This window comes from Ilyonectria robusta, assembly GCF_021365365.1.
Source record: "Ilyonectria robusta strain PMI_751 chromosome Unknown BGZ61scaffold_10, whole genome shotgun sequence".
NCBI lineage: Eukaryota > Fungi > Ascomycota > Sordariomycetes > Hypocreales > Nectriaceae > Ilyonectria > Ilyonectria robusta.
In genome coordinates this window covers 1,186,748-1,208,335 of record NW_025764444.1, presented here as the reverse complement: position 1 = coordinate 1,208,335, position 21,588 = coordinate 1,186,748, and the positions used below count along the sequence as shown (strand labels likewise).

Sequence of the window (21,588 nt, the reverse complement as noted above, 5' to 3'; positions counted from 1 at the left end):
CCAACTATAACAAATAACATTTAAAATAGTCATCGTACGTCTTACACATACTGCAGAAACCCTTCGGCTTGTTGGTCCGGCCCCTTGCTGAAGCTTCAATAGTGGCGGTGACGGCGTGTCACATGACTTCACGATGAGTGTTGCTTTAGATGTTGACGTCCGCCACGCCCTTTCGCCTGACGCATGGCAATTCTCCCGTGCTTAAAGATGGCGGGTTCCCGCGTGTTTCTGACCGTGTAATCCAAGATATTGTGTTTCTCTCCATTTCTCAGCAAATGATAAACCTGTCGCTGTGAGGAGCATTGATCTTTCATCAAGCAACATCAACATCATCCACCAACACACGCCACGCAGATCGTCATTCACGATGACGGCAGGAGTGAAGCGACGACTAGAGGATCCTACCGAAGAGGTCAAATCCAAGATATCAAAGACCATTCCCCCAAGCTCACAGCCAATTACGCCGACTGAATCCTCGCTCATCCCATCCCACTTCCCTGCCTGCATGCACCCACAACTCGCCCGCATTACCGCCTCTCAGCGCACGCCGTTCGAGAAGCGCGTGTGGACCGCGCTGTGCCAGATCCCGCGGGGCCACTTTACGACCTACGGCCTGCTGGCGGCATATCTGCAATCGTCACCGCGGGCGGTGGGCAACGCTCTGCGGCGCAACCCGTTCGCCCCGGAAGTGCCGTGCCACCGGGTGGTGGCGACGGGAGGCGCTCTGGGCGGCTTCAAGGGCAAGTGGCCAAGAGACGGTGAGGGGATCACGATCGACGAGAAGAAGAAGCTGTTGAGGGGCGAGGGGATCAGGCTGGATGGCAAGGGCAAGGTGGTTGGAACTCCATATAGTGGGTTCGTGTGAGGAAAGGAGGGCTTGGGGCTGGGTTCGGTATTAAAGGTTAATTGGGCCATCAAAGGATCTGGGTAGTATCCAGGACTACTTTACTGTCTTTGGTCGGGATGTAAGACGTGTATGCTACGTTTCTGATCTGCGGACAATATCGAGTCCTCAGCGGTGTAAGATAACAAACGTATGAGGTGAGGCGAGGATTGCATTGGACACACCACATGCCAAAATGCAATCGGCTCTTTGGTCCCCCTTGCAGATTGACCTTTACCATAGAGCCATCTGGCTGTCCTGACCCCCGTCGATGAATGACATGACGGAACTCTCTTATGCAGATTGATCGGACCGTGTGGAACCATTCCAAACGCCTCGGGCAAGGACGCCCACGCGTAGCCGAAACCCGGCGCAATTCGCAACGGTGAACAAGTAGCCCGTGGGCGCGAAAACACAGGGCCATTCACATTTCGATTCGGTCCCAACCGCCCTCAACAGCGCCGGACTTCCATCGCCGGTGCCCGGGAAAAGCCTCTCGGTTTTCATCTTGGCCGTTACCTCGGTGGTGTTGTGCCGGGGCACAAGGGGGCGTGGGATGCCGAATGGGGCTAAGCGGTTGCTAATAGTGGGCGCAACAATATGCATGCTGCATCGTGGGCAGGTCAGGAGCTGGAGCTTGGAGGCCGAGGATGGCGGGCGGGACTCGAAGTTGCAGCAGGGAGGGGGATGTGATGTGATGTGACAAGGGAAGGAAGCCGATGAGTTGAGATGGACGTGTGAAGTCGAGAAGCAAAAGAAACACAAAGAAGAGCAAAAGCGTATAAAGTAGTACCTATAGTTGAGTTGTATATACCGCGTATGGAACTTCTTTTTCTTAGTCAACGTTTGAAGCCGTTGCCATTCACCGAGCGAGCTAACGCCAAGGCGAACCCACACCGTCCTGACCTTGGCGGCTACTCGTGGCTTTATCGCTGTCACTGCCCCCGTTGCATTGCATTGCTTGCTTGTGCAGCAGGCTTGCAGCCCTGGAACTTGGAACTGGAACTGGAACTGCGGCGGCCACTGAATGCAGTTCCAGCGCCCCAGGGCATCTTCAGCGAAACCCCTGCCCCCCATCGTCGTCACAGGTCGGCTTCCCGGTTAACGAACCCCCACCAAATGGGAATTTGGCCACTCACCTTGCGCGAAAGCGCCTCGGCCAAAAACTTTTTCCGCCGCCTCGCCCTGGCCCGACAAATCCCGTGCCAGAACGGGGGCCACCTGGGCGCCGCTGGGGCTCGTGCTAGGTCTTGGTCCTGCTGGGTCGGTCACCAGAGGACCAGAGGGAAGCCGTTTCCTGATTAAGCGGCGTCTCCAACTTGGGACAGCTTTACTTTCGTGGTCCATCACCTCCGAAAATCCTCCCTCATCCTCCCAATCCTCCTTGCTTGCGACTCCCACGCAACAAAAGACTCGACGATCCCCTCTTCTTCCTTCCCTGTCCCCCCGTCCTCTCCAAATCGCCCATCATGTTCAACATCGGCCGCAGCCGCGCCATGGCCTCGGCCATGAACGCCTCCAAGGTACGGCCCGCCAAGCTCGATTTTGCCTCGACCGCCGATGCGACTGTCCAGAACGTCAACGCTAACTCTTCCGCCTCCAACAGTTCCAGGTCGCTCCCGCTGTCAGATTCCCCGGCATTGCCCAACAACGACGAGCCCTGAGCATCCACGAGTACCTCTCTGCCGACCTCCTGCGACAGGTAAGGCCCCCCTATCTCCTATCTACCTATCTATACCTGCCGAGGACCCTTCCCCGTAGCTAACCACCGATGATGTCAACAGTATGGCGTCGGCGTTCCCAAGGGTGCCAACGCTAAGACGGCCCAGGAGGCCCGCGAGGTCGCCCAGCAAATCGGCACCGAGGATATGGTCATCAAGGCTCAGGTCCTCGCCGGTGGCCGTGGAAAGGGTACCTTCACCAACGGCCTCAAGGGTGGTGTTCGCGTCATCTACTCTCCCCACGAGGCTGAGATGTTCGCCGAGCAGATGATTGGCCACAACCTCATCACCAAGCAGACTGGCGCTGCTGGTCGTCTCTGCAGTTCCGTCTACATTTGCGAGCGCAAGTTCGTTCGTCGCGAGTTCTACCTCGCCATCCTCATGGATCGCGCTACCCAGGGCCCCGTCATTGTGTCCTCGTCTCAGGGCGGTATGGACATTGAGACCGTTGCCAAGGAGAACCCCGATGCCATCAACACCCACTACATTGACATCAACACTGGCGTGACTGACGAGATTGCCCTCGACATCTCTACTAAGCTCGGCTTCAGCGAGCAGTGCATCGAGGATGCCAAGGACACCATCCAGAAGCTCTACAAGATCTTCGTCGAGAAGGACTCTACCCAGATTGAGATTAACCCTCTGTCCGAGACTTCCGACCACCAGGTGCTGTGCATGGACGCCAAGTTCGGTTTCGATGACAACGCCGAGTTCCGTCAGAAGGATGTCTTTGAGTGGCGTGATACCACCCAGGAGGACGCCGATGAGGTCCGCGCCGCCGAGTCCGGCCTCAACTTCATCAAGCTCGATGGCGATATTGGCTGCCTCGTCAACGGTGCCGGTCTCGCCATGGCCACCATGGATATTATCAAGCTGAACGGTGGTCAACCCGCCAACTTCCTCGACGTCGGTGGTGGTGCCACCCCCGCCGCCATCCGTGAGGCTTTCGAGCTCATCACCAGCGACGCCAAGGTCACTGCCATCTTCGTCAACATCTTCGGTGGTATCGTCCGCTGCGACGCCATTGCCACTGGTCTCATCAAGACCGTCGAGAGCATGAACCTGAAGATCCCCATCATCGCCCGCCTCCAGGGTACCAACGTCGACGCGGCTCACCAGCTCATCAACGACTCTGGTCTTAAGATCTTCTCCATCGATGACCTACAAAGCGCTGCCGAGAAGGCTGTGCAGCTGTCGAAGGTCGTGAAGTTGGGTAAGTTACTCTCATCCAAGTTGTGGGGGAAATGCCCCGCAAAATTATTTGTGTGTCTAACGCTAACGCATTCGCAGCTCGTGACATCGATGTTGGTGTCGAGTTCACCCTGGGTATCTAAAGAACGCAATACGGTTAGACGTGGGAAGGGATAAAGGCATTGCGGTGTAATATTTTGCGGGAGTGGAGTCTGAGTGTCTGCAAAGATACAGAACCAGGCTCCGGCGCCGAGGGAAGGGCACTTCCAAGGCGGGGGAACGGGGATTTCTGTTTAATTTAGCATGCATCGATCAAACCTGAACTCGCGAAGCGAGGAGGACCGAAATGCATCGACGGGTCGATGGGTCGATAGATGGATAGGCGGTCTGGCCTCAAACAACACGGTTCCTTGTTTCCATGACTTCCATGTATCCATTGCCTCGATACGCGCTGGTCTCCGGAATGTGATGCTTTTCCATTGGATCATTAGAGCCATTGGATGTCAATGTGCCCCATGTTGGCGTTATCCCCTGTCTGCCACGGCATGGCTTGCAGCCTTCTCCGCACTTTTCCCCTCGTTTTTTGAGTACGAATGCGAAGAAATCACGCCAATCTCACCCATCTCCCCTCAGCCGGGCGGAGAAGACGCGGGGATGAAGATGGGGTGCGTGGTTTTGTTGCTCAACCGCTCAGCTTGGATTGGGCGAAACAAGGGTGAAAGGACGGTTAGCATCGTCTTGACCAGCGGAGAGCATGACGCTCCTGGCCTGCGTCCGCTGGTCCCTCCGCTTGCTCCAACGGCAGTAGGGAACGGCAGCAAGGGAGAAGATGAAAATGGAGGAAGGGAAAGGCAAAATGGGACGGTGGCTGACAGAAACCAACAACCCCTGGTCAAGACCAAGGTCGAGAAGAGAGAGCCATGAGAGTGAGACGAGATGGTGTGCACACCCGCAGGAAACAGCCATGTGGATTTGATGTGAAGTGGAAACAACCGCCAAGAGGAAATCCAGACCCAATATTCTTAGATAACGGCATAAAAAAATTGGGCAAGATTTCCTCGGGTTGTATATGAGAAATGTGCTGAGCATGGGGCGTGAGGTTTCGAGGGGGCGAGTGATATGAGGGTGGCGGTCGGTCCAGGTCGGCTATTGCGAGTGTTCGGGTGGAAGGGAGCAAAGGCTCACACTGCAACACTACGGTATGTACAGGGGAGGGTCCTAGATGGGGGACCTCTGCAGGAGTGGGTTTTTGAGGTGACGGGAGTGCACAGGTGACGGGAGTGCAAGAGACGAGGTGAGAGCGGTTGGTAGGGAGACCCGGTAGTTTTTTTCCCTTGCCGTCATCGGGCGTTTGCATTGATAGAAAGAGGATGCAGTTCATGTCATGGGTCCTGTTGGTAAGAGAGTGGCCAAGCTGAGTGATAGCGATGTCGCATTGAAAAAGGTACGTACTTGTTCGTGTTGGTGGTGGTGGATGACGATGGATGAGCCGCAAGTCCAGTGTGACATTAGCCACACACTAGCCACACTTCAAGACGCCGCTAAACATTGGTGAGGCGCAAATTCAAGGTTCAGACTTGGGAAGCTGTGGCTGCATCACAGTCTATCTCAGCCTCAAGTATCAGAACTTTGTCAGTCATGGACATGTTGGACTTATCTACCACTACGCGCGTAACGTGCGAGAACACGCCCACCCAGGGCTTGCCTCTGACCCCCAAATACTCACCCATTGTTGATTTTTCTTATCCTCGGTTATTCCAACGTGGCTGAATGGTCCACGGTGGTAAATGTGGTCCCCACGCTAGAACCCAAATCTCCTGACTTCGATGGATCCCAGGGATCTTCAATGGGTCCCAAGCCGTTCCCGTTCCCTGCACAAGCAATGCAAAAGATTAAGACGAAATGGAAGAAGAAAAAATCAGCGACTTCGGAAGCCCGGGCTGATCCGGGAACGGGACGGGGGGCTCCCTGGAACCAATAGGGATCGCCGTGAGGCCTTGTCAGTTCCTGGTTTTGAGGCTCACAGGAGGGATTAGTGGGGGTCGTGGTGTCTCGGCGATGATCCGCGGTGGAGATGGAGCCTCATCGACGGGAATTGCGTCGGATACAGGCTCGCTGGCGACTCCCAGCTCCACTTTTGGGGCGCCATGGCGAGGTTTTGGAGGGAGCCGCATCCGCTTTGGTAGGGGAAACGAGTACGTAGCGAGGATGGGGATGAGAAAACCGTGATGACGAGTTTGCGAATGCCGACGGAGCACCGAGAAGGAGATAGACATGGCATGGGAATGAGATGAAGATGCGCTGAAGCGATACGAGTCTGGCCCAACATGGCACAACAATCTAGATGGGAGGAAGCACATCACCAACGCATTACCAAGACACACCATACCCGCGCATACACAGTAGTACTACGTAGTAACACGCGCGCGCACACACTTCGTTAGGGGAATTCGACGCCACTCGTCACGCCCTGAACGGGAAGCATCAGCCACAGCCGTTGGTGCGTCCATGCCCTTTCACCCTTCACCCCTTCACCCCTCCAACCATCCCTCCAACCCCCCCTGTGCCCTAAGCGCTTCGTTTTTCAATGGCTGCTATTGCTGCTCGTTCGAGGCGCGGTACAGTACTGGCTGGTCTTAGCTGGCCTTGGCTAACAGGACTCGCGCGCTGGCAAAACGCGGGGAAATGGAGATGAGGAAAGGAGGGGAAACCGGACCATTATCATGCGGACGCCATCGCCGTGTGCCATCCATGAGACCCAAAAGGGGCACGAGACCTTGCTGAGCTTTCAGAGGGAAATCACCATTGAAGGAGCCGTGACGACAACATGGGATAAGACGACACACGCTGGGGCGAGTTTTGTCAAAGAAAAGGGTCCCCGTCCGGACGTCTCTCGGTCGACCTCGGGCAGCGGAATTCCCGGGGGGGCGTGTCGTTTGGCCTTTCCGCAGGCACCGCTCTCTCCTAGGCTTCTCAGACCGACAAATGCCCAACCAGCAGCAAGGCCCAGGGTCCCACGATCCGGCCAGCAGGGGGATACGCCCCCACAGCCGGCCTCGTTCCCCACAAGGCGCCTCGCTGCGTGTGAGAGGAAGTGTCCGCAGGAAGAGGCGTTCCGGGACTGTCCAACGCAGTAAGGTAGCAAGCGTCCAAGCTTGGGAAGTGACTGGACTTGCAGCTTCCAACGCGTTCGGCTTGTTGCCGCAGGGGGGGTCCCACATGGGTCTGGCTGTTGGGCTTCGGCTCGTTCGCAGGGGAGTGTGTGAAGGCCGAGGATGTGAGGAGAACATAAATACCCAGGGGCCGCCCTTCCAGCTTGAGGCCATCCCGAAATGTTTCTGAGTCAGAGACTACAAGAGCAATAAGAACCAAGTCACGGACTGCCCGGTTCAGCCATATACACCATTCATCTTCCACATCTTCATCGAGGATTTGGTCCCTTGTCATACTCGGCTTATCATCAACACCACATCACCAACACTCCTCCACCACTCCTCTAAATCTTACGCACCCTTCACCAAACCACCAAGCCACTTATTCAAACAACCCATCTTCACCTCCATCATCATGCCTTCCGGAAAGAAGAGTTGGTTCGCCCGCCACTGCGCTCCCCCTCCTCCCCTCAACAACACCTCGGCCTGCCCCTGCGCCACATGCTTCAACGTCGGCAGCAACAACTCCTCATCCCACAGCGGTCCATCATACTCATACGCCTACTCGTACGCCCCTTCAACATCACAACCTGTCGAGGCTCGCGCCGCCAGCCTTCGCTCCGCAAATTCGTCGGACAGCGCTTCCCTCAGCAGCGCCTCCACGGCCACCACCACGACCCACATCGAGCACGTCAAGCAGTAGAAAGGATGACAGTCCTTGATTAGTTGATTTATGCGCAGTTTGAGAGGAACGGCATTCCTTTCCTGAACACCACGCACGCATATATATACCCGCATCTGATGGCCTTTTTTATTATCCCTTGCGAGCCTGGCGTTTTTTATGGAAGGGACGGAATTTCAGCGATGGAAAAAGGGAACCTGTTGGGAGGAACACACCAAACACAACACGCACGAAATCAGCCACTGTCTGCTCAGCAGAAAAGTGGCTCTCACACAACGCTCGCTTTTGTTTTGCGATCCGATGCTTGTTATGAAATCAAACCGCCCTGATTGCTGGGACCAGGGCTGTAGCGCGCTGGGGCCATCAGGTCAGGCTGTGACGGAAAGGCTCCGGGTGCGCTGAGCTGACCTGGGCTGACCTGGCTCGTTCTCGTCTCGCCTCGTCTTGTCTCACTGACCATCTCTCGCTCACCTAGGTATTGTTCTCCACCGCCGTGGTGTCCTTCGGACGAAAGACTCGGTGGCCGATGCAGCGGCCGAGACGAGAGCCTGGTTTTTGGTGGAGATGGCTCCCGGCGAAGAGTGGAGACGAGCCCGAGAGCCTCGAAATAGATTCCGATCCCGGTTCACAGGACGGGATAAACAACGCTCCCGCTTCATGGGGCGTTGAATCGCATAAATAAAGCAAAAGCAGAGCAACATTAGCATTAGAAACACAATGAATCATGATAACCCAATCTCTTTTTTTATCTTGGCCCTTGTCTGTTTCATATTTTGGTGCGGTCGACCAACTTTCGGCCTGCCGCATGGGCTCTCTTTAGTAATCCCCAGCTTTTGACGTCACCTCATCCCACCCAGCTCACAGCCTCGTCTTGTATCCAGACATAGAACAACAAATGCTCGGCGAACCGATGAATCTATCACCGACGGTCAGTTCTTCCACTCGTCTGGACCTGTCTTTATTTAGCAAAACCTGATCTGCATCGGATCCCCGTAAGCTCCTTCTCTTAAATCGTCGTCATGGCGGCCAGCGTCGATCCAGCCCTGCTTGAGGCCCTCGGACTGGACCCCGCCAACAGCGACATCAATTCTCACGGCGGCTCGGGCTTTTCCTCGACCTTTAAGCTGTCGTCGACGGTGGATGGGAAGCCCGTGAATTACTTCGTCAAGACCGGTTCGGGAAAAGAAGCTGAGGACATGTTCCGTGGTGCGTAGCTCTAGCTGTCGTCCGCGTCTCATGACATCTGACCATTTCATATCGTCTCACATATTCTCACCATTACCATCACATCCATTCCCTAAGCACATATCAACGTCAACTAACACTCTCAGGCGAACACGCCTCCCTCAACGCAATCCACGACACCGTCCCCAACTTCTGTCCCCGTTCCTTCGCCCACGGTGCCCTCTCTATCCCGAACAAGTTCTTCCTTGCGACCGACTTTCTCGATCTGGGCTCCTCCGCCCCCGGCGGCTCGGGCCTCTCTTTCGCCGAGAAGCTCACCCGGCTGCACTCCACTCCGGCGCCGATCCCCGACGGCCACGATACGCCCGTCTTCGGGTTCCCGATTTCGACCTGCTGCGGCTCCACAGACCAAGACAACTCCTTCAAGACCTCGTGGGCTGAGTTTTATGCGGACAATCGTTTGCGCTGGGTCCTTAAGAAGGCGGCTCTGAACAATGGCTCTGATGCAGAATTGACAAAGGCCGTCGAGACGGTAGCGAACAAGGTGGTCCCACGGCTCATTGGCGACGATGTCGTCAAAGGCATCGTCCCAGTTGTGATCCATGGCGACCTTTGGAGCGGCAACCACTCGCGAGGCCAGATCGCCGGCCGTGGAGGATGCGAGGAAGTCGTGTATGATCCGGCTGTCGTGTACGGCCACTCCGAGTACGAGCTGGGCATCATGAGGATGTTTGGCGGGTTCAGTCCGCACTTCTGGGAAGAGTACAATAAGCTGATGCCCAAAGCCGAGCCCGTGGCCGAGTGGGATGACCGTGTGAGGTTGTATGAGCTGTAAGTGGTCCCCATCGCCTCTGGCGTGTGATCGGGACGTTGAACTGCTAATTGATGCTCGTATAGATACCACCACCTGAATCACTTTGCCATGTTTGGGGGAGGTTATCGTGGAGGAGCGATGTCCATTATGCGGAAGCTCATCTCCAAATACGGATGTTGAATAGCTGAGAGTAAAAGAATAGAACAATTGGTTTGAGATTGAGACTCCATCAACCCCAGGACGTGTATATGCCTCGACGCCTCCATTGTGATCGCTGTGTATCTAACATCTCTAATTGACTTAACCCACCAGACCTCGCCAGAAAATGCAATGACTCCTCGAGAATTCAAAATGCAGGACAAAAGATGGTGTACGATGTAAAACTTCACGCCGCCAGCATCGCTGGTTGCTTCGTCCGCGCCGCTTGCGGCTCGGGTTCGGTTTCGGCCTGCCTCACGGGCAACTCGGTATTGGGCACGGCGGGGAGTTGTTGGCCGGACATTTCGGCCTCGAGGGCCGCCAGTTCGTCTTCCACCTCTTCCTCGTCGTGATTCGATATGCGACCTCCAAGCATTTCGCTGACTTCCTACACGACCGGTGAGCATCTGCTCGTCGAGCGCCTTCGCGGCATCGTTAGGAACCCCTACCTTCTGGTATGCGATTGCATCCGCCGTCTCGCCCATGAGTTTCTCCACGTGCTCAATGCCGCCCATCTCGGTATGGATATCCTTGAGGACCTTAGTTCCCTGCTGCAAGCCAAAGACGACATCCTTCTGTATCAGGGCAAACTCGACGCTGGACGTCAACTTCTCGAGCTGCTCCAGTTGGGCGTCCGTCTTGGCGAGCAGCGACTCCTGGTACTTCTTGCGCCGCAGGGCCAACAGGGCGCGCTGCTTGTCGCCCTTGGCCAGCATCTGCTTCGCAATGTCGGTCTCTTTGTCTGTGAGGACGGTGATGCGGCGCTGGTACTGGTGGAGCTTATCGCGCTGGATCTTCATGTCCAAGATCGCCCTGGCGGAGGGGAGGGGGTCAGTCTAGGCGGTCACGAGCGCACGAGGCAGCAAGAAGGGAGGCATATGGGCGCGGGACGAATGCTTACTTGTCCTGGGCAGTGACTTTGCTTGCGTTTCCCCCCATTGTGAAAGCGCGGCCACGGGTCCCGCCGTGGAGTGGCCAGTCGAGAGTATATCGGTTGTTGAGGGAGCGATATGCGATTGCGAATGCGACTGTTAGGAGTCGGGATTGTCACGAGGGACAATCGTCATCGGAGGCCGGACGGCTGCGGGTCAGCTTTATCGATAAGGAAACGCCCCACCACAGTGCGACACAACTATGCACACACTAACCACAGTACTTCCGTCCAATGCTGTCTCGACTATTTTGTCTACAAACAACCACCACTCAAACCATTAACTTTTTGTCAATCGGCGCCGACTGCGCAAACGTTTTGCCTCTGCAGCCGCATTACCTTGCAGAGATTTTTGCTTTCTTTCCTTACACGTATATACCCTGACAGACATCGCATTCGGGCATTTCGCCCTCGGGCGCTTCATTTTCCCTTTCGCATATTCCACATCACAGCGCGACCTGGTCAATCGAGCGCAGGCGGTCAAAATGCCAGCAAGAAAACCCATCACCCTCCGTTCGGGGCTTGACCGAGACGTCTACCAGATCCTTAAGAAACTCGAAGACGCCAACGACGGGAAGCCCTTCAAGACCATTACGGCGATATACGATGCGATCAAGCGCTCCAACTCGAGCCTGAGCCGGCAAAAGAAGCGGCCCCTCGAAGACTCCATCGACCGCGTCCTCCAGTTCCGTAAGCAGGAATTGGACGAATCCGACTCAGAGGCCGAGCTCGATCAAGCCGCGCCCGTGAACCCCGAAGACGACAGATTTCTGCTCAACAGACAAATGACGAAGCTATGGCATGATGATTCCGCGCCGCTGACGTCTAACCCAGGCGAGGGCCGCGCAGCCAAGAAGCGTCGCCTCCACGCAGAAGGCGAAGAGAGCGCGGGTGGGAAGGAGTTCTCTACTTCCGCAGCTGTATTAACACCAGCGGATTCCAATAGCGAGGTTGTGACGCAGACACCCTCCACTTCAAAGCCAGGATCAATACATCGCAAGGAGCCTAAAAAGCGGATTCAGCACAAGGTCGAACGCCCATCCAACATACCAAAACTAGGAGGCGTGGACGAAATTTACAATGACCTGCTGGGCCGTGTCCGTACCATCTTGAAACGTCCAAAGCTGTTCGAGTGGCAGAACTTTCGACGAGTCCCCGGCATGCTCATATCTGGGCCTAGCGGTGTTGGAAAGAATACATTGATCCGTCAACTGGTGTCTGATCTCGAAGTTCCCATTATCTCTCTCATGGGATGCCTTGAACTTGATGATCCTCAGCATATGGAGAAAAGCCTTAACGATGCAATCGATGAAGCCATGCAGGTAGCCCCTTGTGTCATCTTCATCCAAGACCTAGACAAGTACATGCCGAGTCCAGGAGTCAGTCATAACACTGAACGTTCTCGTCGCACTTTGTGGAGGTTCCGGCAACAGATGAAGAAGATTCAAGAAGATCAGCCCAACGACAAGTCCATCCTAGCCATTGCTACAACATCGAAGACCGAGGATGTTGACCCTCATGCGCTGAAGCTGGGCTTATTTGAGCAAACAATCGAGATGAAATTGCCAGGTATCGAGGCTAGGCGGGACATCTTCAAGGTTGTTTTGGAGGGTGTGCATCTCGCCGAAGACGTGGACTTTGACGAGCTGGCCAGGATCTCGCATGGGTTCGTGGGTACCGATATCGTCGATGTCACGACGCGAGCCCAGGAAATCAATTTGGCGCGGATGGCCCAGGATGACGATTGGAGTCAGATTCTAGACGGAGGACACCAAATATTTGCCCCCGAAACCACGGAGATCACTTCTGAAATCATACCCTTGCCTTTTCTTCAGCCCCCTCCCCATCCACTCAATCTCGCCGATTTCAAGACCGCCTTCAAGAACTTCACTCCATCTCTGCGCAAGGAAGGTTTCACCCCAATTCCCAACATCACCTGGAACCAAGTGGGCGCCCTCCACGACGTCCGGGAACAACTCCGCATGTCCATTATCAAACCCATCAAGCAACCAAGACTCTACGAAAGTGCTGGTGTGAATCGCCCTGCAGGCTGCCTTCTCTGGGGTCCTCCAGGCTGCGGTAAAACTCTGGTGGCCCAAGCTGTGGCGAACGAGGCTCAGGCCAGCTTCATTCTCATCAACGGACCAGAACTGCTCAACAAATATGTCGGTGAATCGGAGCGTGCGGTGCGAGAGCTTTTTAATCGAGCCCGTGCATCTTCACCTTGTATCCTGTTTTTCGACGAGATGGACGCGATCGTCCCTAAGCGCGATAACACATCCACCGAGGCCGGGACTCGAGTTGTCAATGCTCTCCTCACCGAACTGGACGGTGCCCGAGGTCGTGCGGGTGTCTATGTCATTGGCACTACGAACCGACCGGATATGATTGACCAGGCCATTCTTCGTCCAGGACGTCTTGATGTCAAACTGTTCCTTGACTTGCCAACGCCTAATGAACGAGCCGAAATCCTCAACGCCGTTTATCGCAGCAACCGTCGAGGCGCAGGACCGGAGGAGCTCTCATTACTAGAAGGTGTAGCACTTGATTCACGCTGCGACGGTTTCAGTGGCGCTGATCTCAACGGGCTGCGCATAAAGGCAGCGCAAGGAGCCCTGGCGCGTTACTTCAAGACCGAAGGGGACGGGGAACGACATTTCGAGATCGTCAAGGCGGATTGGGAATTTGCTCTGGCCAACACTCATCGTAGTGTATCGAACCCGGAGACATATCGCAAACTGGCTCAGAAGCTGCGCTAATAGGTTTGGGAGGAGCAAAACGAGGGAACCGAAGAGGGGGGGTCGAAGACTGGGGTGTTCACAAAAGGCAGCATATCTTAGGGTAGACAAGCATCAGGCCTAATAAACCAAGTACCTTTAATAGTTTTCTCCAACTAGAAATTGGCATAAGGGACTTCAGTACCAGGTGAATAACCAATGGCCATGTCATATGAGCCACTGCACCTTCCAGCGCTGGGCTCTTTTTTTTTTTTTTGGCTGCATTCCCCTATTTTACAACCAACTACGGAGTACCGCAAAGCTTTTAATCCTTCGTCTCCCTGGACCCCTGGTGCCTTGACGCTTAATTTGACTTTGAGCCACATCGTCAAGCCTCATCGTCAAGCCTCATCGTTAGCCAGGGTCCCGCCTAAAACAAGCCCAACTGTCGCCGATCATTGAGAGAAGAAGAAAAAAAAAATCACCCCACTGTCCCGGGGAAACGGAAATAACTCGGCCAAGCGCCCCCCAAACATTCAATGTCACTTTACCGACTCAAAACCACGCAGAGACGAGAGACGAGCGATGCACAACGATGGGAATCAGTCTGGAATGCAATCACATGTCCTCGGCTCCTGTTCTGGAATGAGACCTGGGAGCCGGCGAGACAATTGATTGAAGGTGGGATTGGAGGAATGAATTGGCAGAGAAGAAGAAAGCTGATATCATGAAATTCTTCTAGGTTTGTTTATTGCAAGAGCTGGATCTAACCCCTTTTCTATGGGTATTCTGGTCGTGGCTCCGGCCCCCACTCCGGTTGCAGAGGGACAAGGCGCATGAAGAGGAGATGGAAATAGGTACAAGCACAATGGTGGTGCGCCGACTACTCTAGTGCTTTGTGGTCTATAATACAATCGCCCTTGGCGCCTCCGTCTATCAAAGTCGTAACGTTACACGCGAGTCTAAGGTCGCTTAAGCGGTCTCCTTCTTGAGGTAGCTGTGGGAGAGAAAGAGTCAGCGGGTGCGTCGTGGGATGAGGAGCAGCAATTCACGGAAGGCACTCATTGAGAGGCTCTGAGAGTGTGTTGGCTGCTTGTGAAAGACCAAAAAACTTACGCAATCAGGTTCTCCCTGTCTGCCGCCTTCTTGAGACCACCGAAGGCCATCTTGGTGCCGGGGAGGTACTTCTTGGGGTTCTCAAGGTAGTCGAAGAGGGTCTTGTCCTCCCAGGTGACGCCGGCCTTCTTGTTGGCGTCGGTGTAGGCGTAGCCGTCAACGGAACCGCTCTTGCGGCCGAAGAGGCCGTGCAGGGCGGGGCCGATCTTGTTGCCGCCATCCTTGTCAACGGTGTGGCATTGGGCACATCGGGTGGTGAAGAGCTTGGCTCCCTTCTTAACGTCGCCTGGAGGAGTGAGTTAGCCAAAGGGCTTTACTTTTGGCCGCAGACCAGAGCGGTGGCCGCCTGCCGAAGCTTGGAGAGTGGTGAATCAGGGCGAGAAAGAATTGAGAGCGATTGTGATGAGAGTGTCCCGAAGCGATTCAGAGGCGTCAGAGAGGCAGTGTCTTGATCATTCGTCGAGGAATCGAGGGCGTTGGCGGCCCTGATCTGGGAAAATGACGCAGGCGACAGGGCGGCAAGGTGTGCGCCACGAGGGTCGCAGCAGCACCAGGACAGCGCCGCCAGCTTCAGACACGGCACAGAAAAGCACGCCTCCAGTCGCACGGGTACGATGGCCTCTCTCGCAGTCTCAATTGGCATCCGCAGCCCCGGACATGACCGCTCAACCTCGGCGGTGGGCGGCGCCTGGGAAGGAGGCTCGGGGTTTGCGCGCGCGTCGTGCGTGTGCGCGGGAAAGAGGGCGAAACTTACCGCCAGCCATTGTGAGTGATTGTTGATTAGATTAACGGGGTAGGGAGAAGGAGTTCGTGAGGGCGAGGCTCGAGATCGTCTGGAGAGCAGGGTTGGATCAGTGAGGAGGAGTGAGAGGGAGGAAGAGGGAAAAAAATCAAAAAGTCAGGGCCGGCTCCAAAATCTTTATGACAGCATGACACGGCGTCGAACCCCCGGCGGCGGATTGGGGCGGGTTGGGGCGAATGGGGGCGAATGGGGCATGGTTGGCAGACGGGCGTTCGGCAGCCACAAGTGGCACAGGGCGCCGGCCAATCAGCGCCCGAGAATTACGCAGACGCAGGACCAGCCTGGCCGTCGTTCCGGGAGAAGTCGGGTCATGGCGGGTCTGGCCTGTGGTTGGTCGGTCGGCGGGGTGGTTGTTCCGGGGTGGCTTATCGGCTCCATGAGCATCAGTGGATCAGCGCAGGAAGCAGGAAGGAGCGCCGCAGAGATGCCGCAAAACTTGCCCGTCCACTTGTTCCGTTCCGGCCGCGGCCCTGCGGGAGAGAGGAAAAACCGTCGCCGACCAACACCGGCGTCCACTCTCGAGATTCCAGGCTAAACCACAACGAGCGTCCCGCATGCCCGCAAGTCCTCCGTCCATGGCCCGTCGGCTGGCACGAAAAAAACCATCGTACACAGTTCCCCAACGGCCGGGGTTCGAGCTGCTGCAACTTTGACAGATTCCCAGAACCGAGGCTTCGGGTTTGCTTACCGCGTCTACTTACGACGTCAATCTCCGCCTCCGCCTTCACCTGCCTCCCGCCAGCCCTCTCCACGGCTTCACCGCCCGCCTCTCTCCCACAATGGCGTCTCGTACCATCATTCCACGCTTCCTCCTCCCCCTCCAGGGCCCCCTCTGGCGCGGTGTTCGCATCCCGCTCTCGCAGAACGTTCACATCCGCTTCGCCTCGTCCAGCTCCAAGGCCTCGAGCCCTAATTCTCCCTCCTCCCCCGCGAAACCCATCGTCCTCGAGAAGCCCGCCCGCTTCAACCCCCCTTCACACGGCTCCCGCCTCAAGCGTAACCACGTCCCTCGCCATTATGGCCCCGAGCTCACGCCTGGCGAGCGCCTCGCCCAGAGCCAGCGGAACTACCCCGGCATGATGGCCCCCGAGGGCACCTGGGCGCATTGGTTCTGGCACAGCCGCCTGCTACACACCATGATCACAATGGTATGACTCCTCCCAGAGCCTCCCTTCTTACAGCCTCCCTTCACCGCAAGTCCAATGAGCATCGCAGGATTTGCTAACCATCCCACCAATAACAGGGCACCCTCTTTTTCATCGGCATCGCCACCTTCTTCATGAACTATGCCTACAACTCCCCCTTCAAAGACCTCGTGCCGCCCATCTCCGACCTCTGGGACCAGCCCATCAACTTCCTCACAGCCTGGAAGTACGTCATCGTCGAGCACGAAAAGGACAAGGCCACCAAGGCTCAGGACCACCGCACCCGCCACATCGACGATGTGGCCAAGCGCCGCTACTTCATGAAGATGCACAACATCGAGGCCAAGGACCCCGTCACTGTCGTCTTCGGCAAGGATACGCCCCAGTCCGAGGAGGAGCTTGAGGCCGCCGCCATGGGCCGCGAGTTACCCCCGAAGCCTGTTGAAGAGCACGCGCCCGAGGAACCCAAGAAGAAGTGGTTTGGTATCTTCTGAGCATAAGCATTTGTCATCTATATGTATCATGGTCATGGTCATGGCCATTGCCACGGCGCAAACCCTATACCCTCGGGTCGCCGCATGTAATACTAGGTATCCATCCCTTTGAACACCTGTAAATCTCCTCTATACCTTCCTCTCCATGGCAGTAGATTTTTGTTGCATGTCCCTTTATGACAATTCCACGCCCTCCAATCCGTCCAGAACCTCGTCCGCAACGCCTCCCTTTTCCAGCACGGCCTGTATTATACCATCCAGCACCCCAAACTTAGTGCCGCCAAGAGGCGCTTTCCACACTCCCTCCGTCTCCTCCTCTCCCGCTTTTTGCTGCTTGGCAGGCGCAAAGGCCGATGAGCTGGTGTTGCTGGTATGGGGCACGCCGGGCGGCGTCAGCCTCGACGGCGGATCGATGGTCCGGATCGACAGCAGGCTGAGCTCGCGTCCCTTCGAGTCCACCTCCATGTCGCCAGCCTTCTGTGCCCGGCGCACCTCGGCGACGGACACGGCAAGCGCCGTCTCGGCAACGGCAAGCTCCTCCTTCGCAGGGTCGAAGATGACATTGTCGCCGACGGCCACGACGAGCAGCGTGATGGGCGGCCGGGATCCACTAGTCGCAGCGCCCTCTCGCGGATACAGGAACGTCGATGCCTCCCAGTCGTCGTCGAACATGGGGTCCTCGTCGCCCTCGGACTTGAGTCGCGGGAGTCGGGTTGCTAGGAGGGCGAGGTGGGTGGTGAGGGAGAGGAGGGGGAGGGGGTATGAAAGCGGCGGGGAGATGAGAAGAACCTGCGTGTAGAGAAACCTGTTAGCATTGTCTTGTTGAAGCTGGTGCAGTTAAACATGGGAGTGGGCATAAGACATACGTCGAGGTATAACCTCCAGTGAAACCGCCTGTTGATGAACAGCTTCTTGGCAAACTCCTTGTCGGCCAACAACGCCTCCCTCAACATCTCGGCCAGAAACACCGTCGAGGCCTCGTCATCGCGCTGCCCGGGAATCTCCACCGCCAATTCAAGCCAGTCGCCCCTGGTGCGCACACCGTCGGCCTCCTTGCCCTCCGGTCGTGGCCGGTCCGGCTCCTCGGCGCGCGGCGCCTCGACCGTCTTCTCGATCTCGGCCTTGACTCCCACGATGGCCTCGGTGCCGTCGGAGAAGTGCACGCGCGCGCTGCCGTTGGTGCCGGGCAGGATGCCCGTCTCGGCCGTCAGCGGCCGGAACTGCGCGGGCGAGCGGCCGTCGGGGCGGATGGGCGGCTTCAGAGAGAGCGAGCGGTGGAGGTAGGCGAGCTCGGCGGGCGAGAAGAGGATCTGCTGGGACGCCATTTGTTCAGCGCGCACCCATTGGCAGTCTCTGGGTAATTCCGTGGGTAGATCTGTTCGCGGATGGAGGAGGGAAGCTTGATCGATTTTTCGCTGGGAGGTCGCTTCGTCGTTTGGCTTGCGATGCGAGGCTGAAAGTTTTTTGGAGGATCGAGTTGGGCCCTTCGCCGAGGTGAACGATAAGATACGGAAATTTCGTGGAGCGGGGTGCGGGGAGCTTGTTTCGACATCCCACCACTACGTATTGACCAGGGACATGATTTATGAACAAGCATTGACAACCAGAAATGATATTGATAGCTCACAAGTTTTCTCAGTACTGGCCTTTTCGTATTACAATTAACCTTCAAGATCCGTCTTAATATCTATTCCTAACTTGATTTATCTCGTTTCTCGAATCCTATTGTTGTAGGGTAGCACTAAACAGCTGCTGGCATGTGCATAATGGACTAAATTGTTAAATTTTGTCACCTCTTCATCGGAACAGAATGGGAATTACTAGTGCGCGCTATTGTGGACCAAGTATCCTCTATAGTTGATTTGGTGTTCTCGTCTCTAATATCCGCCCCCGGGTAGTATGGTAAATTGCAAGCCACTGTTGGTAAAACCAAGACAATGGGGACAGCCATGATTGAGGATATAAGAAATATGAGCTCTCTATAAAATCCAGCTGCTACTACATGCACCTCTAACGAGAAACAAAGTCCAAGCAGATCTGGTCCATCAAGTCTGGACCGATGGCCGCCACAAGCTCGGCAACTCCTGCTCTTAACCCAGGCCACTGCTCAACGGTTTGTTGCTCCCAGCTCACTAGATCTGACGTCTTATATAACGGGCCATCAGGAGTTATCTTCAGAAGGATTCGATCCATATCCAGGGTGATAATAGATGAGAGAGATGGTATGCCGGGCATCTCTGAGCTGAAGAGCCAAATATTATCCTCATCATCCCCATCGTCCTCATCTTCCTCATCGTCATCATCAGATCCTGAGTCTTCTGGCACGTCGCTGATCTTCGCATTTGGGTCGACATCTTGAATTGCGGCAGCAGAAACACCTAGTCTCTCCTGAGACAGACTGACGAAGGGCCTCTTGTCGAGGAGATCCAGTACCTCTCGATCTAGGGGGTCCCATTTCAACGCCACCGGGTCAAGAATAAACTGTGGCGAGTAATCAATCTTGTACCGCATCTTGGGGCAGCTATGGATATAGAAGCCGGGATACCACCATCCATACCCCTCTTCAAGTGACAGAGCAATCTCATAGAGCGCACCAAGTTTGCCGGGGGCGAGTTTGTGAATGCTTTCGTCGTACAGAAAGTAGACGGAGCTTACACAATCTGGCAGCAGGTCAAGAACACCCATAGCAACAAGTTTACCGTCCAATCTGTAGCAATGGTGATAGGACCCCAGACGGCGCTCGCGTCCATTTGAGCCTATCATCGTCTCGCGTCTCAGCGGGGAGTTGCAGAGAAAGCCCTTGAAGCCTTTCCGGGATATCTCCGCGGGGTCATCTTTGTGCACAACTTGCTGATAGTTTTTGTAGACGGTATACTTTTCTTCGGTAAAGTCATCATTTTCGAGCGTGACCACGAGCTTGTGCGCAGCCTCTGGGGGCTTTAGGAGTTTGGCATCCTCAGCCTCATGGATCCGCTCAACTAAGTCAAAGTGGTTGTCTCGCTTTTTCGCCTGGTCACGCGACTTGGGGTGGAGGCGGGCAGCCTCCTTGCCGTATGAATCGCCAACGACGTATTTGTTAAAACGGTTGAGGGTCTGACGCTGGGCTCTGGACGGTTTGAACTGGCTCGAGTCTAGTCGAATGGTGTAGTGAGGACAACAAGACCGTCGTTGATCTGGACGGTACATGAGACTCCCAGAGCGCCTCCAGCACTTGTCAAGGAGGCTCTGATAAAAGCTTGGGCTCAGCGACGTGACTCTGGCGTAGTATGAGAAGCCTACCATCCCAGAAATTCGTTAGCCCTGGCACGAGGCCCAACGGTGGCGGGGGAGGATGGAGGGACAAATCCAGTAAGACTGGTGATCCAGAATGTGTCAACCCAGACAATCATGTCACGAGAGTTGAACACACGGGGCTTGGTGTGTCGAATGGTGTGGAAGTTGAAGGGTGTCGAACAAGGGAAATTCACGTTTTGACTGACTCTTGCCGACAGTTCCACAGTAGCCGCATCTTGACGAGTTTGAATATCCTGGTCCCCAGTCAGCCTTCGGTCAAGGTAGGAGTGTGTATTGAAGTTGGCGTGGGTGATGATTGGTTGCATCGTGGATCTCTTGGGTAAAATGTTGAGAGACGATGCGTGGGGGCAAATGGGTGTATGAATGAATGGAGTATGGGAGAAGCACAGCAGTCACATGTCGCCACAATCACATATCGGAAGGGTCGTTTCGGATAGTTATGAAGTCATCATCAGGGCAATATGGAATAAGAAAGGGCCGATGAAAGTCACAAGACGCAAATATTGGGGGTAACTCGACGTCTAAGACATTCATGCGAAGGCCCGGGGAAGAAGGAGATGAGGCGGAACCCAAAACTCCTCGGGTACACGATGTCTAGCTTGGACGAGTAGAGGGGACCGGTGTAAAGTGATGTGAGGTGTACTGTTGGTGGTAGGCAGCAAAGGCAGGGAGCCGAACCATACAGAGTAGAGCGGGAAGAGTGGTGGTGGTGGGAGAGGTTGTGGTGAGAGGCACTGGCGGTGGTGGTGCGTAAGTACGATGTACATACTCTGTACGTACGCAGCAATAGGCGGGCTGGGATTGAAAGGGAAGGGATGACGCTGAGGCATGGACATGTGCCAACGAGTGCTCAGACTTGGCAGGGGGTCAGAGTGGAGGCGGTGGACGTGGTGGATGGAGGGGCGTTAGCATTGAAACTGGTGTTGGGACTGGTGCGGCGAACGGCGACGACGAGGTGGGATTGTCGAGGTCGAGGCCGAGGCCGAGATGGTGGAGGAAACGACGAGAAGTGAACCAAGTGACTGGGCTTGGCCGGGACGGGGAGGACGGGGCGCAACGGAGGCGGCGGCGGCGGGACTGGACCGCAGGGCGCCGGGCAGCCAACGACAAGCGGGCATTGCGGCACGGGTGCAAACGGTTGGAGCAGGACCTGAGAATAAGCACTCACCAATTGGCGTCATATACTCGTACTGGGACGACGCATCTCCAGGGATCCGCATGCCACTTGGTTCCATCGTGGGCCTGAGGACAGCGCGACTGGAG

At 55.7% G+C, this 21,588-nt stretch overlaps 13 protein-coding genes across 13 annotated transcripts; 7 read left to right on the top strand and 6 right to left on the bottom strand.

Annotated features, from left to right (window-relative positions):
- Positions 1–367: 367 nt before the first annotated feature.
- On the top strand, positions 368–865 carry BGZ61DRAFT_478347 (6-O-methylguanine DNA methyltransferase; the record flags this gene model as incomplete). Its single annotated transcript, XM_046249007.1, has 1 exon — positions 368–865. The coding sequence occupies one exon, from the start codon at positions 368–370 to the stop codon at positions 863–865; it is 498 nt and encodes a 165-aa protein (XP_046104422.1).
- Positions 866–1,663: 798 nt separating this feature from the next.
- On the top strand, positions 1,664–2,327 carry BGZ61DRAFT_36034 (uncharacterized protein). The gene has a single exon (XM_046241168.1). The coding sequence runs from the start codon at positions 1,703–1,705 to the stop codon at positions 2,186–2,188; it is 486 nt and encodes a 161-aa protein (XP_046104421.1). The 5' UTR covers positions 1,664–1,702; the 3' UTR covers positions 2,189–2,327.
- Positions 2,328–2,352: 25 nt separating this feature from the next.
- On the top strand, positions 2,353–3,938 carry BGZ61DRAFT_532817 (putative succinyl-CoA ligase; the record flags this gene model as incomplete). The annotated part of the gene is made up of 4 exons (XM_046253917.1): positions 2,353–2,406; positions 2,490–2,585; positions 2,668–3,817; positions 3,895–3,938. The coding sequence occupies 4 exons, from the start codon at positions 2,353–2,355 to the stop codon at positions 3,936–3,938; spliced, it is 1,344 nt and encodes a 447-aa protein (XP_046104420.1).
- A 552-nt stretch (positions 3,939–4,490) lies between these two features.
- Positions 4,491–5,423, bottom strand: BGZ61DRAFT_36027 (uncharacterized protein). The gene has a single exon (XM_046241162.1). The coding sequence runs from the start codon at positions 5,174–5,176 to the stop codon at positions 4,688–4,690; it is 489 nt and encodes a 162-aa protein (XP_046104419.1). The 5' UTR covers positions 5,177–5,423; the 3' UTR covers positions 4,491–4,687.
- A 656-nt stretch (positions 5,424–6,079) lies between these two features.
- On the bottom strand, positions 6,080–7,080 carry BGZ61DRAFT_452514 (uncharacterized protein). The gene has a single exon (XM_046245963.1). It carries the CDS (start codon positions 7,014–7,016, stop codon positions 6,432–6,434), a length of 585 nt encoding a protein of 194 aa, XP_046104418.1. The 5' UTR covers positions 7,017–7,080; the 3' UTR covers positions 6,080–6,431.
- A 1,265-nt stretch (positions 7,081–8,345) lies between these two features.
- On the top strand, positions 8,346–9,847 carry BGZ61DRAFT_452510 (Fructosamine/Ketosamine-3-kinase). The gene is made up of 3 exons (XM_046245962.1): positions 8,346–8,835; positions 8,961–9,645; positions 9,712–9,847. The coding sequence occupies exons 1-3, from the start codon at positions 8,649–8,651 to the stop codon at positions 9,806–9,808; spliced, it is 969 nt and encodes a 322-aa protein (XP_046104417.1). The 5' UTR covers positions 8,346–8,648; the 3' UTR covers positions 9,809–9,847.
- A 166-nt stretch (positions 9,848–10,013) lies between these two features.
- Positions 10,014–10,765, bottom strand: BGZ61DRAFT_352882 (Snf7 family; the record flags this gene model as incomplete). The annotated part of the gene is made up of 3 exons (XM_046240461.1): positions 10,014–10,214; positions 10,276–10,639; positions 10,728–10,765. 3 exons carry the CDS (start codon positions 10,763–10,765, stop codon positions 10,014–10,016), a joined length of 603 nt encoding a protein of 200 aa, XP_046104416.1.
- Positions 10,766–11,025: 260 nt separating this feature from the next.
- On the top strand, positions 11,026–13,637 carry BGZ61DRAFT_452508 (P-loop containing nucleoside triphosphate hydrolase protein). The gene has a single exon (XM_046245961.1). It carries the CDS (start codon positions 11,243–11,245, stop codon positions 13,514–13,516), a length of 2,274 nt encoding a protein of 757 aa, XP_046104415.1. The 5' UTR covers positions 11,026–11,242; the 3' UTR covers positions 13,517–13,637.
- Positions 13,638–14,173: 536 nt separating this feature from the next.
- BGZ61DRAFT_452505 (cytochrome c-like domain-containing protein) lies at positions 14,174–15,557 on the bottom strand. Its single transcript, XM_046245960.1, has 3 exons — positions 15,345–15,557; positions 14,591–14,876; positions 14,174–14,471 (listed from the first exon to the last, which is right to left on the bottom strand). The coding sequence occupies exons 1-3, from the start codon at positions 15,352–15,354 to the stop codon at positions 14,447–14,449; spliced, it is 321 nt and encodes a 106-aa protein (XP_046104414.1). The 5' UTR covers positions 15,355–15,557; the 3' UTR covers positions 14,174–14,446.
- BGZ61DRAFT_452503 (uncharacterized protein) lies at positions 15,558–15,779 on the top strand. Its single transcript, XM_046245959.1, has one exon. The coding sequence runs from the start codon at positions 15,569–15,571 to the stop codon at positions 15,770–15,772; it is 204 nt and encodes a 67-aa protein (XP_046104413.1). The 5' UTR covers positions 15,558–15,568; the 3' UTR covers positions 15,773–15,779.
- A 392-nt stretch (positions 15,780–16,171) lies between these two features.
- BGZ61DRAFT_532812 (uncharacterized protein) lies at positions 16,172–17,031 on the top strand (the record flags this gene model as incomplete). The annotated part of the gene is made up of 2 exons (XM_046253916.1): positions 16,172–16,540; positions 16,636–17,031. The coding sequence occupies 2 exons, from the start codon at positions 16,172–16,174 to the stop codon at positions 17,029–17,031; spliced, it is 765 nt and encodes a 254-aa protein (XP_046104412.1).
- An 87-nt stretch (positions 17,032–17,118) lies between these two features.
- Positions 17,119–18,550, bottom strand: BGZ61DRAFT_35917 (ribosomal protein S5 domain 2-type protein). The gene is made up of 2 exons (XM_046241046.1): positions 17,898–18,550; positions 17,119–17,820 (listed from the first exon to the last, which is right to left on the bottom strand). The coding sequence occupies exons 1-2, from the start codon at positions 18,354–18,356 to the stop codon at positions 17,206–17,208; spliced, it is 1,074 nt and encodes a 357-aa protein (XP_046104411.1). The 5' UTR covers positions 18,357–18,550; the 3' UTR covers positions 17,119–17,205.
- Positions 18,551–19,041: 491 nt separating this feature from the next.
- On the bottom strand, positions 19,042–21,560 carry BGZ61DRAFT_532810 (arginine-tRNA-protein transferase; the record flags this gene model as incomplete). The annotated part of the gene is made up of 2 exons (XM_046253915.1): positions 19,042–20,162; positions 21,494–21,560. 2 exons carry the CDS (start codon positions 21,558–21,560, stop codon positions 19,042–19,044), a joined length of 1,188 nt encoding a protein of 395 aa, XP_046104410.1.
- Positions 21,561–21,588: the final 28 nt, after the last annotated feature.